The sequence below is a fragment of the Siniperca chuatsi genome, linkage group LG12 (genome assembly GCF_020085105.1).
Source record: "Siniperca chuatsi isolate FFG_IHB_CAS linkage group LG12, ASM2008510v1, whole genome shotgun sequence".
Taxonomy (NCBI): Eukaryota; Metazoa; Chordata; class Actinopteri; order Centrarchiformes; family Sinipercidae; genus Siniperca; species Siniperca chuatsi.
The window spans coordinates 15,735,345-15,755,974 of NC_058053.1; the positions used below are offsets into that span (position 1 = coordinate 15,735,345).

General features: G+C 39.9%; 1 protein-coding gene across 18 annotated transcripts in view; it reads right to left on the reverse strand.

Annotated features, from left to right (window-relative positions):
• Nucleotides 1–20,630, reverse strand: part of LOC122885512 (dedicator of cytokinesis protein 9-like) — an 87,573-nt gene that overhangs the window by 54,417 nt on the left and 12,526 nt on the right. For 4 of the 18 annotated variants that reach the window (XM_044216716.1, XM_044216697.1, XM_044216699.1 and 1 more), the window contains exon 1: nucleotides 11,802–12,230. The exons of 4 other annotated variants lie outside the window; for them this stretch is intronic. In XM_044216716.1, the coding sequence (XP_044072651.1) occupies nucleotides 11,802–11,972 (171 nt within the window). In that variant the 5' untranslated portion in view covers nucleotides 11,973–12,230. Of the gene's footprint in view, nucleotides 1–2,085; nucleotides 2,364–11,801; nucleotides 12,235–20,630 lie in introns of those variants that run through there. 10 more of the 18 variants (XM_044216714.1, XM_044216710.1, XM_044216709.1 and 7 more) reach the window with 4 other exon arrangements.

The following is a 20,630-nucleotide window of genomic DNA, read 5'->3' on the forward strand; positions in this document are numbered from 1 at the left end:
ATCTGCATAATGTTTAAGTACTGACCCACTAAACTCCAGCGGCCGAGAGTGCTTATGTGCTGCAAAGATACAGTAGCCATTAGATGGAGAGAAAGCTGTCAACACTTCTAGCTGATGGGACTGGAGGATAAATCTAACAGCCAGGAAGACAGCAAAGTGAAAAATGAACAGTGACACGTCGCCAGACTTCAGGGCTGAGCGACAGCACAGCTCACATGTTGCCTTCACATCTGGGACTGATAATACTAGCATGATCTCAGAGGCAGAGTCATGGATATTGACCTGCTTAAATACATGTTGCTAGCAACCTTGTTAATAACAGAGCACAGCTCACATTGAGGACAGAGGGGACACGACCTTGTATCAGTTTCAAGGACAAGGAGGGGATAGCAGACCAGAGATGGTGCCACCATGTCTGCCAACTAATGCAGGTTGTGACATTATCAGTCAACTGTTTATTCACAGCTTTATCTGAACATAACACAAATGTAGTTACAATTAAATGCAGTCACACTTAAATAAGCAGTTTTTTCTCTCTACCAGGAGACAGAAAAAGCAGAGAGATTGATGCAGAGATTTCTGAAGGCAGGACAGGTAAGTCAGGAAGGAATTTAAGATGCCAGAGAGATAAGATGTGTCTGTGTCTCGCTTGAAATGACCTAAAATGCCTAAAATCTCTGCATCGCTATACACAGACCAGACAGCCTGTATCAGGCAGTGAAACCTTAAGAACACCAGGTGCACACAGCTGCATTGTCATTATTTACCAGTGTCCTGGAAAAATTAACCAATGACAATGACACGGAAGTAGATATTAACATACACCTTCTGCAAGTGAGAGGGAGTTCGGGTCAGATGTGAAAGGAGTTAATAATGAACACACAAAAACAAAGGGAGAGAGTCTTGCATTTTGTCACTTCACCAAAAACCTTTTACTGTCCCAAAAACCTGGTGAAGCTGAAGCTACTGCACTCCAGAAATTGAAAGGGATTCTGATATTTAAACTGGCTGCTAAAAAGGTTTGACCCCATTATAAGGACGGTGCCCTCTTCTCACCAGTGATGGATTCCTAACCCCACTCTGCTGTTGCTGACTATCGTTTCTCTCCATACCCCTGTGGGCTCGTCCACATTGCTTTGTCAGTGGCTGAAGGTGGTCAACCACACAGTACACTCAGCACTGAGTAAGAAAATGTAAAACATAAATAAGCAAGAGCTCTGTCATTCCCTTAACCCACATTGCTGACCATAGTCAGTGGACCTAGTCCCAACGTTATATTGTATTATTGTCTTATCAGTCCTTGGAAATGGCTTTTTAAAACACTTGGTGAGTTTATGTATCTCTCTATTTCCTATATTTCTAGTATTTTTTAAAATACACCATACCATACAGTGTAAAAACATAAAATGACCAGAACAATGCAGGCTGCATGTTCCACATCTGTATAACTAAGTTAACAAGCAGACAGTCATCCCTGGAAAGAGCATAAAACAGAAACGTATGAAGCCATCTCTTCCACTCCCTCTCCACAGTGATCTAGCAGCTGTTTAGCTGCAGCACCCACTCCTCCCATCACTGCACCCTCTCACAGCAATGAACAATAGTGCTGTGTAGTGCCTCTCTACTGACTGATACATTCTATCTTTTGCTACCGACCGTTCAGTTGGCTCTGTAGAGATCCAACCACTGGACACCTTCATTGCAGTGCAAGTGTAACCCTAACCCTTTTGAGCCAAATGAAATGTTTTACAAGCCAAGGTCATCTTAAAGAATAAACTTGAGGAAACTGTGTGCTGCTTCCCTCCAGGTAGTTAAGTGTGGGTAAAGTTCAACATTCCTCTATGCTGGTGCTAACGTTACACATTTTGAATGTGAGTTGGCAACATTGTGTGTAAGGAAAGAGATGACAAAAGTGCACAGAAGCTCACATGACACCTGCTTCGGGACTTTATGACTGTAATTAACTTTTACAGCACTGCACGCTGTAAGATGTACTTGTAGATCAGAACAGCTTTGACAAGCCAACGGAGATTTATAAACCAAAAAGTCTCACATGTCTTTATATAAAGTCCTTGAATGACTTACCACCACCTGCGGCACCGTGTCTAACTCAGCCTCAGCTGCAGCCAAGCTCTTGTACTGCTGCGGACTCTCAATGACCAGCTCCTTCTTTGGAGCTTTACTAGCTCTTCCTTGCATTGTCAACAGCTGTGGTAAGATATCTCCGAGCTAGATCCCAAAGAGGAGTGGACAGCCAGCATATCCAATGGAGAAAAATCTTTGCGCTGGAAAAACTTTGGGAAGTTTCTCCTCACAGACTCGTGCTTACACCCTCCCCTCTCAGACTGCTCTGTCCATCTGAAAGCAGTGGACTCACACCCAGGCTGAGGCAATGGCCCCTCCTACACTCAGCTGTGCTGACTGGGGGAGTTAAACACCCTCACACACACACACACACACACACACACACACACACAATGAAGCTATCTAACCACACACCTGCACCTGTACAGTGACACAGGGTTGACAAAGGCAAACAAAAGATACACATTCCTCAAGTATTACAGACTGGTCAGGGACTGTCCACGCCTTGTGTGGGACAGCTGAAATAAGCTGGCTTAAATTTCATCAAGAGGAACAAGCTAGGAGAGAATGAGACAACAATGGGGCACTTCAATCGCATGCGTGCAGAAGTATTCAAAGGAACCACTCAAGCATTTGCAAAATACATACATTATGAGGCCACCAACAAACGAATCAGCTGCAGTGATTTTCCACGTAAACAACACAGATAAGCTGCCAGACTGAGCACATCAGATTGTAGCAGGCACTTCAGAAACAACATGGACAAATCTTGGCCCACATTAACTGCTAAAGACCAAGACTGAAGAGCAGATCATTCAACTGTTTCTCAATCAGTAGTGCAGTATATCAAATGAGTCATCACAAACTGTGATAGACAAACATTAGTCACTCAAGTTTTTATTGCAGGCCTGGTTCTACTGCCTGACTTCAGCTGAGATAGTAACTGTTTAGTAACAGAGTTGAGATTAGGCCAAGCTTCTGTTTCGCTGCTTGTTGATGCAACTGCTTGAGGGGCATTCCAAGACAACGCAGCCCCAGTCAAACCACCTAGGAGTGGGCCCGACCTACAGATTCCTCTGTGGGCCACAGCAGGGGAGAATGTTATCTTTTCACGTCTGCGTCTGAGCTTAGGGCAAGGGGGAAGTCAGCTCTCCAGCTGCTCCCCTCCCTCAGTCACATGACCCTATGGGACCCACACAGGGAATGGTATAATGGTCAAAATCAATATCATACTATTAATAAGAATATTTTCTCACATCAGCAAATATCACAATAAAGCTAATTTATGCATAATGAAATAGATGTTAGTTGGAAAGAATTTGGTAAAATAGTACTGTAACACTATATGATTGTATCATGACAATACAGATCCAGTGAAAGTCAGTGAACCATCACACTGAATTACTGAAATGATGATTAATCGATTAGTTGTTCGACAGACAAATATCAGCAACTATTTTCGAATCGTTTCAGTCATCTTTCATGCAAAAATAGCGAAAAAACAACAAACATTGTCTGGTTGTAGCTTTTCAAATGTGAGGATTTGCTGTTTCTTTTTGTCATATATAATTGTAAACTGAACGTTTATGAGTTTTGGACTGTTGATCAGGCAAAACAAGACATTTGAAGATGTCACGTTGGGCTCTGGGAAATTGTGATGGGCATTTTTTCACTAAGACTAAACACAAAGACTAAACAAAACTGATTAATCACAACAGTTATCGGCATATTAAATTGATGAAAGTATTTGTTAGTTGCAGCTATAATTGCAGTCCAGCCTTAGTCCAGCATATTCATAAGACCTTCGCCAGCCCTCCATGTTCAACCTATAACCTAAGCACCCCTACCTCTTCCCAAATTCTTTTATAATATTTTATATGAAACAATAAACTAAGCTTTTAAACCTTTTTCTGTGATGTGGTCTTTTGCCCCATGCTGAGATCGGTTGGTCAATTGAGAACCGGCAGGCATTGTAACAATACTTTAAGTAAATTTTTCTAATGTTACTTATGTACTTTTACTTAAGCAACATTTTGAATTACAGCAATGGCGGATCGTCGAGCTCTCTACATGGCTCTGGGTTGCTCCCTGCCGCTCTGGCAAACCAAATCAAATCAAACCAATCATTGCTGGTTGGCGTAAAATCATTACCAGTGTGCCAGTAGGCGAATGTCCGCACAGGTATCAGATTTTAAAACTCTTTATACTGCTAAATACAGAGAGATTTAACTGGTGGTGAAAGGCTTAATCAGCATTGTGTGAGCTCGTATAGCAAGGGCTCATTCGTTTATGTGTAAAAGTCCGGCACTCTAGCTTTGATGGTTGGTATCACTCTGGTCAAACATTTGATTATTTGTATTACAAATTTATATTATACACAACTGTACATGTAACATCTGTTTGTGTCATAAATTGGTGGAGTGTGCGTGTTAGCTTGTCTGACCACAACTGGCTAGAGAACAGCAGTTAGCATCAATACAGTAACATTAATAACAACAATAATAACCAGAAATGAGCAACGGTTGAGGTGGTGGGTGCGGTGTTTTGAGGTAGCATTAGGCTAACTGTGGCTACATGACAGTTAAAATCAGTTATTAGCAATATTTGGAAAATACACTTAGTATTTTTTACATTTTACCCAATGACAAATGAGACAATCAATATCAGTTTAATCTGAAGACTGGGATGTGTTAAATATTAGCCTAGCTTAGCTCAAAGTCTTAAAGAAGGGGGAAAACAGTTAAGCTGTTAAGTCAGTGGTACCTTCGCAAAATGGCTGTATTTAGCTAGCTTCAAACAAATCCAAAGCAGTCTTATCTTTTTATTTAACATGTGAACAATAGAAAATGAGACATTATAGTTTAGCTATTTCCTTACCAACAACAGCTGGGCCCAGTGACTAACTGTACATGCAGCATCTCATGTTTTGTCCTCAATCTGGAGTTGCCAGCTTTGCATACTGTGCTGTCATAACACTCAAACTCCAGGTGGCATGCTTGATGAACAATGAGATACAAATAAGACTTTTTGGGAGTCGTTGGAGGGTGTGTTTTTTCACTTTTGATGCAGGCTAACTGTCTTCTCCTGCTTCCAGTATTTGAACTCACTATCACTGCACTTGACAGTGACATGTATGCAAAGAGGTGTTTTGTTATGGGGCTTTTTTCCCTGTCTGATCATGACTCGAAAAAAGCCCCAAATTTTGTGAAATTATCTTTCCTCATCAACTTGTGTTTTCCCTTATCTTTGCCATTTTCAAATCAATTAATTAACTATTTTTAAATCTATATTTTTTGGCATTTGGCTTTTATTGGATAGTGACAGTGGAAACAAAGACAAGAAATGTAGGGAGAGAGAGGCATATGGCATGCAACAAACATCCCCAGCTGGAACCAAACCTGGGATGTTTATATGATATCCATCTTAAACACTAAGCCACCAGGATGCCCCCAAAGTTTCACCTTACCCTAATGTGAACCCAACCTAAGCCCTTGCCCCAACCACTGAAGGTAAACACTATTCAAAGGGAAAACAGACTTTGACACAAGATCAGGTCATTCCTGTCTGGCACATCACAATGCACATACGGATGACAGCATAAGAAAGGCTGACTGGTTTAAACTGCCCTCTGGCATAGATCCAGATAAGCATACCTTAATATAAGGGATATAAGCTAATCCTCTGCATCAGGTGGAAGCAGGCTCTATAGTGGAAAGAGTTGAAAATCAGTGTGATCCTGAGGTCATATCAGCACACTAAGGTGGGTTTAAGGGCAGCAGAGTGAGTCATCATACACTTCCTGTCTCAGATAACTGTGTGCTTTTCAGTCACTTTGCTACTATACTGTACAGAACACTGCTGAACTGAAATGCAAATGTAAATCTTCCAAATAGTCCAGAAAACTACAAATTTGGTTTGCTTCGGGATTTGTTATTTCAACTTTTCTATGAACTATATTTCATTGGATATTTATCATAAACAGAATCCCACATTGGATGCTCACTGCAGATAGTGCTGTGTACTCCTCCCCTCCTCTAACCACAATCCTGGGGCCAATTTTATCAGACATTTTTGTAAAACACATGCCTGTTTACTGTATCACACTCTCTGATTTATGCTATAGCTAAACACTGTTTCACTCATTTTGCATTCTGACCAGACTCTGCAGGAACAACAGCAGATGCATTTTGGTGGACTATCCATTCAGCTACACAATGATAACCCACTAGCATCGTTGGATATTTCCTTTAATGTAGTTCACTGTGCATAGAGAGTAATGCTACATTACAAGTACTAGATGTTTGACTTTGATCTCTAAGCTTGTACAAAGGCAGGCTTCCTCTCCAAGACATCTCATATCTGCAGCAATAAGAGATAACTAACTTCAGAGAGACTTCCTCTCTACACTGCAGCCCTGGTACATAATTCCCAAGTGGCTGACAACTACACGATGGTGTGGCACAGTGCTACATTTTTTGGTTTGGTGCTTAAATCAAAATCAGACCTTGCAATGTTATGCAGATTTATCCATGGAAGCCAATACAAATGTATTTCTTTGGGGCAAGTTGGCATTTGGGTCTGAGCAGGAAGGCCCACTGAGCCCTTTTAGTGGCAGAACAAACACTTGTGTTGAGCAACAAAATGCTCCAGTGGCACGAAGCAGAAAGGCAGGATGTTTTTGGAAAAAGTGTATTTTGCTCAAATGCAGTTGAATACGCCTTGTAATCAGTGTAAATGAAGAGGCAGCACGTATGTACAAAAATAGATTGTTTCATTGATGACTACGCACTGCAATTATGTGCTTGTGATTCTGAGAGGAATAAACAGGGATGAAAACCAACATAGGCTGATAATCATACTGAATTTCCATTTTGTTTCATTTTACTTCATTCATATCAGAGATGTGGGCAGTGATTCAGAGGTCTGGAACTGGGCTGAAACCAATTATAGGCAGAATGTAATTATTTTTTTTTTTTTTAAGATGTAATTCATTAAAAGGCCATTTAAGTGAGAGTCATTTTATGACAGAACTGAGATGAGAGACTAACAAAGGAATTCATTTAAGTTGACTATGCCACATCATCTTGCACAATAATCAAATTATGTAGTTTATCTTTATATAATTATACATTATACAAATTACATTCAATTACAGTGTTGTTGCATGGTCAAATCTGGTTGGCACAACATATGTCAGAGTGTAATAAAGCTCCATTAACATCTCCACCCCACTTGATATGGGCCCTGATGCAATGCTGACCAGACTCACTATAGACTGTATCAAGTACATTACCGTACTTCTCTTAAATTGTAATTCTCAGCCTGGACAGCACTATGACTGGGCTTCTAGATTACATAACAAGCGGTTGATGCAATCACTGGGCCTTCCCAGTATGAGCCAAAGCAAAACAGGGTGTAACCTGGAATGTCACAAATACATGGCCCACCCCTCGCTTCCCCGCTACAGCAGCAGCACCAGAACCCACCATCCTGCTGTTTTCAGTCCATCCCACTGAGGGTACTGAACTGTGAGCTGAGAATGAGATTTTAACATAGAGGTAATAATGACACCATACCGTGTCAACACACGGTATGGTTTACACGTTAATAACGTTACTTTAGTAGGATGAGGGATATAATGGCGTTAAAAAAAACAACAGGATGTAATCTTGATGCAAAGACAGACAGCAGAGCTTGAAAATAAAAAAGTCTTGTGTACAGCTGTATGCACGGTAATACAGTTTAAATGTGTCATTGTTATAAAACGTAAGGTTAATACAGATCAAGAGACAAGAATTTAGGACATCTTTATTGATCAGTGTAAGCCTTAAATGTAACTAACAATATTGAATATGAATAATGCTGCGGCCAAATCCGTGGGAAAATCAAACTGCTGTTGCCAGAATGTCTTTTAAGTACATGAGCCTGAGTGCTGGAGATAATGGTCCCATGTATCAGTCAGCAAGTGAGCAACACAAACACAAACACACACGCACAAACGCATCAATGCTGCAATGTCTGAAACCCTCGTTAGAGCAACTTCAGGGTGGGTGCAACATCTCAAAAGTAGGAAGCAATCACTAAGAAAAAACAAGCCTGTCACCGAGCAAAGTGTGCTGTTGTTTTACTGTAAATCCATTAAGCCAAGACGTGTAGCCTGTAAGGAGGGGGATTTTATTGATTGTCGATGTCCTCAGGGATGTGCTGGTGAACACGGTGTGTATGTGATGCTGGTTATCTGTCAAATGTTCCACCTTTAGAGAGATATCAAAGAGAAAATATCAGCATAGCAGACTAAATGTTTACGTAGAGATATGGACTGTACTGTACTTGAAGCGTTTACAGGAAATTATGATATGGAGGACTAAAAGTGACTTAATCATCAATCAATAAATACATAAATAAATAAATTTTGAAATAAATACAGAAATATTAAAATATGTAAGTAAAAGACTAAATGTAGAAATAAGTACTGAAATAAATACATAAAATTTAAATCAAATACATGGACGAATAAAATAATATGAATACAAACAAATGTTGAAATAAATACAGAAATATATAATTAAATGCATAATTGAATAAATAAATGCAAATATAATTAAAAATGAATTACCTGGTAATTAACTGGGATCTGCTTTATAATGAGGTTAAGATCACCCACCTCATTGACACAGAAATACAGAAATAAATAAATGAAGAAATATAAAAGAATATAGGAATAAATAAAAGTAATGTAGAAATACAGAAACACAAAAATAAGACATTTATTTATTTCCAGATTAATTACAACATTTATTTATTCAGGGTTTTATTCATTTATTTAATATTGAATTCATAAATATTGATTTCATTTATTTATGTATTTATTTCAGCATTTATTAATTTATGAATAAGTCATTTTTCATCCTCCATATTATGAGAATAGGCTCACTGGTAAACAAAGATTTCACAATCCCATGTCCCACGCACATGCTCAAAACAAGAACATGACACATCTTAGTCAAGGAGGAAAGGAGAGCATTAGTCAAGTAATTCATTCTATTAAATGGATTTAATCTGTAATTAGTTTCTGGTTGATTACATGCAGACCTGGTTAGGTATTTCATCAACTCGCCAAATAAAGGAACTTATAAACATAGCATAATTGATTCATTAGGCATGGTTCATTGAAAGTAAAACTATCACAAGTCTAAGAAGTATTACTCCCAAAACATCATCGGATAAAAGCTTTTATCTGTGACCAAGCTGACGTCACCACTTTCTCTTTCTTTCCCTGCAACAACAGTCCTCTGATAAAACTAACAGACACTTCAGCACTTCTGTTACAGCATTACTGTTCCTCAAATGTTTCATAGCAATAAAGGAAGGAAACCAAACCCTTGTGAAAGCAAAGAATGACAATATGTGAACATTGAAAGGTATTCTTGATAGCTTTTTCGAGAACAAGAACGAAACATGAGCATACACATTGCATTATCTCAAACCAGTGGCTTTTATTTTTTGAAGGCAGATCACCTCCTGAGGAGAATGAGATGTGAGTTTCCACGCGGAAGGAAAAGGCAGAGCTGTTGTAATCAGTGAGTGAAATAACAGAGCAGTAAAAAAAGCCAAAACAGGTCGTTTAATTACTCCATGCCTAGAGAGTAGGCCTACAGATCAGCTTCCCACAGTCAGCTTTGTCTGTGATTGCGTGAGTGTGTGCCTGGCCTTTAACCCCATCATCTCTGTTTTAAATTCCCAGAAATGATGACCTGCTGCAATCAGAAGGAATTAAAAGGGCAAACATAATGGTTTATAATCTTTTTATAAACAGGCCTAAAGGATTAGTGATGAGAATCCTGTACAGAGAGACAGTTAGTATAGAAATAGAAAGTTGAGTGTCAAAAAGCTAAATAACTGAATACATCAATAAATATAACAGTTAGGTTATGTGATACAAGTAAAAAGAAATTAAGTTTTCTCCAATCAGTTGATAAAAATTAATTAAAACCTACTTTATTTTACTATATCTTTCACCTGGTTGTTTTATTTGTCAGGTCCGCCTACATAGCTTTTTAGCTATCTGGCTATCAGCACTAAGGTGTGTCTGTAAACTTCTTTTTAGCGTTAACTAGCAAACTGTGTTAGCTAAAATGCTTTACCATTACAACGGAAGTGTAGCTTCAGCAGTACTATGGGTAACATTACTGTACATGTACTGGCTGGTGTAGTTTTATCAAGAAAGTTAGCTTCAAAATGCTAATGTAGCTGAAAAATAACATGAGCAGGTGAAAAATAAATAGAATATATAAATGTGAATTTATTTAATAAACTGATTGGAGGTAAAGGAAAACGATAAAGCTTCATGTTTATTTTTTAAACAATATTTTTACTGGATTATTTATTGGTCTTCAGTTCTATTTTTGAGTCGTCTGATAACCTTTTACTGCCTTTTGTCGGTTTCAAAGCTCCGTACAGCAAACCACATCCCCTGCACACATTAAACTATTGATTTAAAACTGCTAAATGCTGACAGAGGATTAATTGACCCTGTCTGGATGATAAGACCATCCTTGAGCCAAGAGAAGCAACCATGCCCTTGACCTAATTCCCAGCTCTCAGCCGGGTCCACTGTCACTCAGCTCTCTGCTGTGAATCTGATGAAGCAGCGACGGGAAGGAGACATCACACACACACACACACACACACACACACACACACACACACACACACACACACACACACAGTAGTAAGTAAACACAAACAAGAAGGGCAAGACAAGCTGGTACGGAGCAGCAGAAGCTCTGCCAAGCCTGTCGGTTCACAGATGAAGAGCGGTGATTGATTTCCAGCAGACACAGAGCTCACTGTCCCCCCCTCAACCCCCTCACCCACATCCCTGCCCACAGAGGCTTTAACCCATGCAGTGCTTGGTGAGAGGCAAGATCCAGCCCTCCTACTGCCCTACATTTTATATTGTTAACACTCATGGACACTCACATATTCAAAAGGCTGAAAGGAGGATGATGATGATGATGATGATGATGATGATGATGATGATGATGATGATGATGATGATGATGATTGCTGTAGTTGCATCTATAATCTGTCAAATATGAAAGGCACTAGTACCAGTGGCAGCAAAATAAAAGTACGCCAGCAGGTGTTTCATTGACAGAGGAAAAGCACATACATATTCTAATATTATTACCATCTGAATCATTTATGATATTCATGTCCTGCATTTTGCCGACTTAATAGAAGAAATCAGGGAAGGAATGCAGCATAAATAATTTGCTAACATGTCAAAGTAAACGGCCCACTTAGAAGCTGTTTTACAGTATAATGTGTATGTTTTAAACATTTAAAGACAGCACTCAATTAAGATATTTATCAATGCAAAGTGCTAAACATACTCTGCTTTCCTTCCTCTCAAAATAAATGGGAGGATTTGCTGCTTTTTTCTGTTTTGTATTAAAGAAAACTGAACAGGTTTGGGTTTTGGACTGATGGTCGGACAAAACAAGAAATTTAAAGATGTTACCTTGGGCTCAGTGTTTACTGATATTTTATAGGCAAAACGATTTATACAAAAAAAACCCAAACAGATTAATTGATAATGAAAATAATCGTTAATTTCAGCCCTAATATATATAGATTTATATAGTTTTGTCAACTTGAATGTAAAGAACAGCTCAATACTTTACATACTGTGTCAGCACACACACACACACCTTAAGTACTCTCGGTGTTGGCAATGCACGCGACTCTCTCCGACTCAACGCTCGCTCGGCCTCAGATGGCCCAATGGGCTCAGCTGCTCCCTTACAGATGTAGCCACTACAGTTACTCTCTAAGACAGTACGCAGCCCATCAAACACAACCGTGCTGGTGGTGCACCCCATTCCTCCAGGTCCAAACAGGCATCAGTCAGGAGAGCCTGCCAGTGACCCAGTTTCCTTGATCGTCCCCTGCTCCTCCCTGGTCCATGATCTAACTCTGACCCGCAAATCCACAGCTTCTGACCCGTGGAGAGAGTGCTGGCGTCCAGGCAAGAGGATCCACAGAGGAAAGCGGAAGAGGACGGCTGTAGAATCAATTTATGCACACACAAAGAAGAATCTCACTGTAATTGCTTGCTGCCTGTGCTTGTAGGAATACCTCAGTCAGCGCACGAGATACAGCTAGTGAGTGAGTGAGTGAGTGAGAGAGTGAGGAAGCGAATGAGTGAGGCAGAGCAGAGAACGAGGGATGGGGGGGTGAAGGATGCTGTGTGAGCTCTGCTGCAGCTTCAACCAATGCTGAGCTTCGGTGCAACACAAGCTTGTATGTGCATCTGTCTCACTTAACCAAGTCACTTGCTCGTTCTCCTCTGAGCCACTATTGTGCATTCTCTAATTCTTTCTTATCTTCCTTCTTTTAATTTCCACATTTGCATACTCTAGATTTGACTACACATGAAATGAATTAATCCCTTTAATTTCAACTCCACAAAATGAGATTCCTTTTGGGAGCCAGATGAATAATTGTGAAATAAATGGGTTACACTAAATGGAGTCTTATATCCAGAGGGAGAGTCTGATTCCATGGTCAGGCAAACAGCAATATGGCTGAATGCTTATTTAGTTCAGATGAGAAACCAGGGCCAATGGCAGAACAAGTGGAGGAATCACATTGAATGGATGGCATATAATATACGGCAGTCAGCAGCTTATGTTGCAATAAAAAATACAATATGAATAGAAAAATCTGCTAGGACAACATGGAGAACACTCTTAAATACTTCATAAAATAAATGAAATGATCAAAAAATGCATCATTATATATATATATACATACATATATACATACATACACTATTAATATAAATATTTACTGAGATAAAATAAAATGTCCAAATCTGGTGGAAAACCCAGTGACCTTTATTGGGCCTGAAAGGAATTTGTGTTTACAAAACATACCAAGGACATGGGAGGATTTAAACCTTTTAAGCCAAGACATCAAATAGGGAGGGGGTTTTTTCAATAAAAGATTAGCTGCTGCTTGATCACAAGCTGGCCATTCTGCCAAGTACACAGATATATTGGGAGTGGAACAACAAAATTTGATCATACACAGGATTTTGAAATGCCAGGGAATGATTCATCTGCTAGCATGGCCTTTGATTAAAATGTCTTAGGACTGCAATCAGGAAGACAAAAGATAAAAGCAGGAAAGCAGTAAATATGTTGTAAAAGTGGCAAAAAAAAAAACAGCTGGAAAAATCTCTTTTCCTGCCTGTACAGTTTGTCTTTCTGAAGGGTTATTGTTAAAATGTGCTGCTCCTACATTTACAAAGACACTCACTTTCAGTTTAACATAGTCCATATTTCAAAACACAACATATAAATCCACCTGTGGGTTTACCTGTGTTAAAGACATTTGACAACTACTACCTTCTGATTATGAGGAATATGGGGGGAAGACAAGGAAACAGGACAGTGTTCATCTTAGTTTATTTATCTCTGTCCTTTCCCTTCCTGCAACTGCAAGTTGCGCACTCAAAGACCCCTTAAGACCGCAGTGGGAATTGTCAAAAAAAATCCTACTTGTCACAGTGGCACCACATACACTAAGTCCCACTGGCAGCAGCTATGCTAACCTCCATTCATTTTGTAACAAAAGCATGTTGGCATCTATGTGGAAACTTCCTTTTAAGTTACATTAAAAGGTGCTGACACACATGCATGTATTCAGGCACACCCATACAAACCCATTAACGCACAAACACACACATGCACGTCTGGAGAAAGCGAAGTGCTCCCTTACATCACGATGGTGCATTAAGCCACAAATGCTTGCACGCATTCCTGGCTGCTCCTATGTTAATATTTCAGTAGTGCTTGACACACTGAACTACATTCGAGTGTACGATGAGATGAGCTGCGGAGGGAAAACAGCTGAGGCCACAGATGAGGGGCTTGAGTAAGAGAGAAAGGAAGAAAGATACTGGGGGAGGGAGGGACAAGACTTTGATTATGCCCATTGATCTGTTGGGAAATACATCTGCTCTTTGGTTTATCTCTTTTCTCACACCTCCGGATCCAGTCTCCATTCCCCTGTCGCTGCTAAGAAGGATTTTAGGCTTACTATAACTATAGAATAACAAGAAGCAATCTGGTGTAAAACTGGTAAAACTGCAAAGTCATAAATCCCCTTTTTGAGCAGACTGACTTGAACTCTTTCTTTTTTGGACATTGAGTACAGATTAAACTTTTGCCAAAAGGCTGTGTGAGCCCAAATGTGTACATTACATTACAGTTTGATTAATATGGACTTTAAAAAAATCAATTACCTATTCATACAACTGTCAGTTGTAGAAAGTTGGGCTTTTAACACAGTATTCTGAAGTAGAAAATATCCTTTCCTAAGATAGAAATTCATAAAGTCCAGTCTTTAGGAGCAAGACAAAATGGACAATGATGCATGACCACAAGCAGACATGAGTGTCACAGCTGGTGATCATAAATCTTTTGCCCTGAGGACACAGATTCTTCTTTTGCATGTAAGGAGATGTCTGCAACAATGCAATGAGGTTCTAACAATACTGCCATGAGGGGATGGGATTTCCTAAACCTGGACAACATTATGATGGTAATTCAAGTTTGCAGCACTAGTTGTATCATAAATCAGGTTGTTATTGTTTTTACTATTTTGCCTTTATTTGATAGAGACACTAGAGATACAGACAGGAAAGAGTGGGAGAAAGAGAGCGGTATGACAAGCAACAAAGGTCTGGCATCAAACCTGGGATATGGCTTTTATATTGTATGCACTTAACCACTAGGCCTCCATGGCCTGAGAACATGTGGATTGTTATATGCACGTATCCCAGTTCAAGGGGACTAATATTAAGCATATAGATCTGACAAATACAACAATCTAGTGAAAAAAGGGCATGATGCCGACAGAATGTTTGATTCGATGCAACTCTATGTTTGCTTGTGTACTGTATTCTGCAACAGGTTTAGAGTATACTCTACTGGTGATGAATTATTAAGGTCAGACAGAGGATTGCTGAGTCATTAGGTGTAGCAGAGTTTCTTTCTGCATTTGTCAAGCAACACTTTCTGCAACAAGTCTCTTCCAAACAAATGCTGCGAGGAAAAATATCCTTTACCTTACAAACAGTTTTACATCTCCAGTTGCCTGTGACACACACACTGCCTCAGTATAATCAATATATTATAGTATATATTACGGCCTGACATGGAACACATTCCAGTGCCCCTGCTAAGCTCAAGTACATTTATATTGTACATGTCTGTAGCTGATAAATGAACTGGCACTGTAGCCTCCAGCAGTACACAGTTGGACTGTGTCAGCCATACTAAATCTTGAGTTGGAGCTCTAGGCAAGGCTACAGTGAGACTGGTAGGGGGGTTTAAAGTGTGTTGAGGCACAGCGTGGGTCTATCTGTGGATGTTCAAGTGTGAACATCCTCTGTGGGATGTGGAAGCTCTGCTGCACAGCTCTGCTCAAATCTGCAGCAGCTGCAGAGGAGATAAGCTCTGGTCTGAAACACTGCTGGGTGTGTGGAGCTGCACGGATTACTGCTGCTGTTGTTACAGCAAGGCTTCGCCCCCTGCAGTGGGATGCACTTCCTGGCATAGTGTTAAGCATGACCCCCATGGTGTATTTTATAACTGATAATTTACACCTTTAAAAACTCACAAGGGCCAAAATGTGCAAGTTCAAACATTTTCCTCAATATATGATTAAAGATTGTATTTTAGAGGTTGATACTGAAGTTGTTTAATTTTTCATTAAATTTTCATTTGAGTTCTTATTGTAAGTTTATGAGGACTTAAAACCATCTCCTTTCAAATCTTATTGACTTGTAAAACTACATTATAAATAATCTATGAATATGTTTTGCAAAACATTACATTATTCATAACATTATTTTATTAGAGCTGCAAATAACAATTATTATAAAAACATAAAATAAAATAGTGAAAAATGTCCATCACGGTTTCTAAGAACCGTCTTAACGTCCAAAAACCAAATATTCAGTTTACTATTCTATAAAAATGGATAAAAACAGCAAATCCTCACATTGGAGAAGTAGGAACCAGAGAATATTTAGCAATTTTTTGCTTAAAGGATGATCTTTTTGGTCATTTATTATCAAAATAATAGCACCTCTAATTTTCAGCATGTGCCAAAGTGCATTTACGAACAATAAAGGACATTTAATAGCACATGCAGTATGATATGTATTTACAATATCAATTCAATTTTCATCATGATATAGAAAACAGTAAGTTTCTCCTTAACACACTTCTTCTCTCTATTCCACTAAAGTGTAGGCATAAATTTGACTTATGTGACCACAAGTTTTCTGGCTGATGTACAGTATGTGTAGGTAGAATGTCAATACTACTTTCACATACTCAGAAACCTCTTAACCCATTTACGTTAATCTGCTACAGCGAATTAAACAACAGTTTCTCTTCTTCACCTGGAGTCACTGGCCAAAATCACAACATCTGCTGCATATGGACACTGTCACTGGCCCGCAGTAACCCCCAAATAACACCACTTGTACTAATACAGCAATTTCAAGCTGTTAGCAGCAAGTGGTGGGTGGAGCCGAATTAACAACATCAAAGCCAGCACATGAGGACAGAGAAGGGTCAACTTGAGTTTCCCCTTTCACACCAAGGAGTGGACAGTCCTACACACAACAAAGACAGAAATGTCCCTGCATGGCTCAGAGGAGTAGAGGGGAGTTTAGGAGGAGTTGGCATCTCATCTGAGGAGCCTCTCTAGGATGAAGGTCAAGTCCGCAGCTGGCCATGTTTCCATGCCCAGGGCCTGCTGTAGGGGCTCTGCGGGGAGAAGTAGGTATGTTTGTCCAGAGAGAGGCCACAATGTGGTGGACCACAGTGACATCACCTACATATCCAGCAGTGCAGAGCAGATAAAACAGGCTGGCTCCCAGCTGGAACTCTCCAGGGACCCCAAAAGGGAAGTGGCTGTTTCCTGCTGATGTGTGTATGTAAACCCTGTCATACCAAAGCCGCCTCTCGCTGCCCACTGTCCTTCAAACTCAGTCAAAACTCCTGAACACTAGAGAGTTTTGTGGATATTTTTTGTCAGAGTAATGCTGACCTCCTCCAAAGTTCAACAACACAAGTGGAAGAAGTAAAATTTTATTGAAGGAGCACAAAGCCAGGAGCGCTATTAAGCATTGAGAGGTTTTTAAAAATGTTGAGCTGCTTCCTAGAGTAAAACCTTTAATTAATTTCACAATAGTTTGCTTGAGAGAAAAGTTATTTGGGTACTGGCCTACAGTTACACTTGTTGGTGGGCTACAAAGATAGGCCTGGAATATTGATAAGCCAAATGCTTCACATTTTAGATGCTGAGTTTACATTACAACCCCAAAATACTTCTTAAGGAATACAACGGACAACAGAGTGGACTGAATGGGCTACTGCTACTTCATGTAACAACTACATGGATTAAACGTAAGTCTCTCTTTGACGTGGAGTTATCCTGAATCCTTGAAATGGTACAAACCAAATACAACAAGGCCCACATCCTCTTCCTTTTACTTGGTATTTTTGGGATGGTTTATTTATCCCAGGAGAAGAAAATTACCTGTTTTCCTGAGGGGTACCGCTTCCTTTTCTTTGTTGTGTGGCCACCAGGCGCAGAATAAGTACACGTTGCACAAAGGACACAAGCACAAATTAAAAAGTATGAACACACACACACATGCCACGCACTCTGTCTGTGTTCCTAAGTGGCATGCAGCTCTTTTTTGCTGCAGTGGGTTCAGTTATCATTAATAGATGTTACCAATCAAGCAGTGCCTCTCCACAGCCTCTGCTGCAGCACCAGCAGAGATGGTCTGAAGCAGTGCCAAGCCCCGAGGGCCTGCAGTCACTCTCTCAACTCAACTCACTCCTACCAACTGTGTTTTGGCTTCACTATACACAACACAGAGTAATCTCATATAAAAAGTCAGTGCATCACAAAACTGATCAAACTGTATATTTAAAATTACCTCTGGTAAATAAAATGCAGTTACCATGTCTTCAAGTTTGTTTTTCTTGGGAAAGTGAATGACAAATCGCTGCACAGCACACAAGTAAACAGCCACAGGGGAGCATTAAAGATAAAAACAATTCTATAAATAACTTCATTTTTTATCGCATTTCAGGTGACGGTAGAGAGTAGCTGATCATATACTGTTCACTCACGTGTGCACACAATAAGACCCACATACATACACAGAGAGCATTGAGAGGCTCTCTTCTGACGTAAAAGTACAAATACAACAGTGTATGAATGCTGTTACTGCCACCTATAGGCACAGGGTGATACTACATTGAATAACTTTTTATAGCATTTATTCATCATATTTTCATGAAAAAAGATATATCATTGAATGATGAAACAAACAAACGATATGATTATGGGCTATTTATACAAAGTGACAAAACTGTCATTCACTGAAGATATTATACTCTACAGAAACAGAAGGCAACACTTTCCCCCCTGCACTCAGATTGACTATTGGTATAATGCAGCCATTGTTTGTCACATGTGTGTCATTTCCAGAAGCTCAGTGTGTGAACAATCATTCCCAACACTAGTGCTGCTATACAGGAAGAAGAGGTGGCCGTAGACACAGTGGACTGTATGGGAAGAGAGTTACAAGAAGCCTGCTAACAGTATTTTCACAGTTCATTCAGATCACAAACCGAGGCAGAACTGCTTCCTCCCAAGGCCAACACAGGCTCAGTAATAATACTGTGATACATAGTGATGACTAAACTTGTAACTAGTTTTTGTTGATGCTTATTCAGTGAAAAGCAGAAAACCAAAACATCCAGGTGTCATGTTTTGCACCAAGTAAAACCTGTTATCTCGCTGACAAGCTGTCATCACTTATTGTGGTGTGTGATTTGGTCTAAACAACCCTTGACTGGTCAGTGGCCAGTGCCCAGGTGTGAAGGAGATTTTGGAGGGAGTGCTGTCATCAAGGTCAGGCCCTGACATGCAGCATGGAAGCTGAGAGCTAAGAGATCCTGAAACAAGCTCGTACTGGCCTGACGTGAGGCGAAACAGTTACCCTGTTAGTCAAGTGCAGGTCCAACATTGTTTTAAAGGCTGTAACTGAACCACTCACTTACAGCACTCAGAGTATTTTCTCTCTATAAATTAGTCCTGCAGTAACACAACTGATAATATTACTGAGGGTAAACTTCATTCATTCAACATAATTTGGGTGTTAAAGCAAACATAAAATTCAGTGACAATTAAGCAACAAATTTACAATTGAAGCATTTTTTATGACAGCATATTTTAAAATTGATACACAGCATGTTGTTATTTGCAAATGAGTTGGGGTGAAACAGATCCATGCATCACGCTGTACCTTACGTAAGACACCTGAAATGGTTTGCTTACTGAAATATACGAATATTTAGAGCCACTGATGCATTATACATATGCTAAATCCATAAACTGGTAATTGCAGGCTTCAGTTGACATAATAAATTACCCAAAGGCCGGTTAATAACACTGTTCTCATCAGTCATTAACAGCTAGATTGGACGTTAAGTATGGCTTCTTAAAAAAAAAAAAAAATGGAGCAATCAGCAGTTAATCATTAATCCAGGTGCATTGCTTTCTGTTTGGAGCATAATATCCTCAAACATTCTTAGGTAGCTGATATTACATACCAAGATTTACTCAAATATCCCACAATGAAAGCCAGTTAGACCAAGTAGATTAAATAACAGCTCCCTCACTTTCAACATACCAGCAGTTGCCACACAGATGCATGATACTGTATGCAAATATAGTAGCGTGTGTGTAGAGGGTGTCAGGTGAGGGAAGAAAGGGAGAAAAGTAGGAAGTTATTGCCATCTAACGTAGGGCATTCTGGGAGGGAGGCGAAAACACAGTCTGAGATGTAGTGAGGGGGGAGATTAATCTTTATAGCCTCTAAACTGCAAAACAGCATGAGACAGGATTTAATGTGAAAGTGGAACCAAAGACAAACAGCATGAGACATAAGAAGAGCACAATATCACAGGCAGCAGAGGTAATTAAAGCAGTAGGGGAAATGCAAAAGTAATGCAATCTTTAATACATATTAATTCAAGACCATCCACACATTTTTTTTCTGGTTAGGTAGTGACTTAAAGACGCTGTGTGGCAGGAAGATGAGGTGGGGATAATGGTGGGGTGGGGGTGGGGGGTGGGGGGTGGTAGAAGTTTGGGAACCTTTAAGGATTAGCTAATCTCAGTTGGCTCTTTGTTTGTAATCAGTGGAAATCCTCTTGAGCCTGCTTCAATGAGCGCTGCTGACAATCAAGGGAAACAGACAATGGAGGAGGAGATGAACGCATGTCCGTGCACCTGCACCACTAAAGAGGCAGTGGATTTACCCGTAATTCTGTACCACACAGCTCCCCGGGGAGGCCACAAACATCTACAAGAAGCTGTCATCCATGATGGCGTCTGCACAGAGGGCAAAGAACTTATTTGCATTGTGCAGC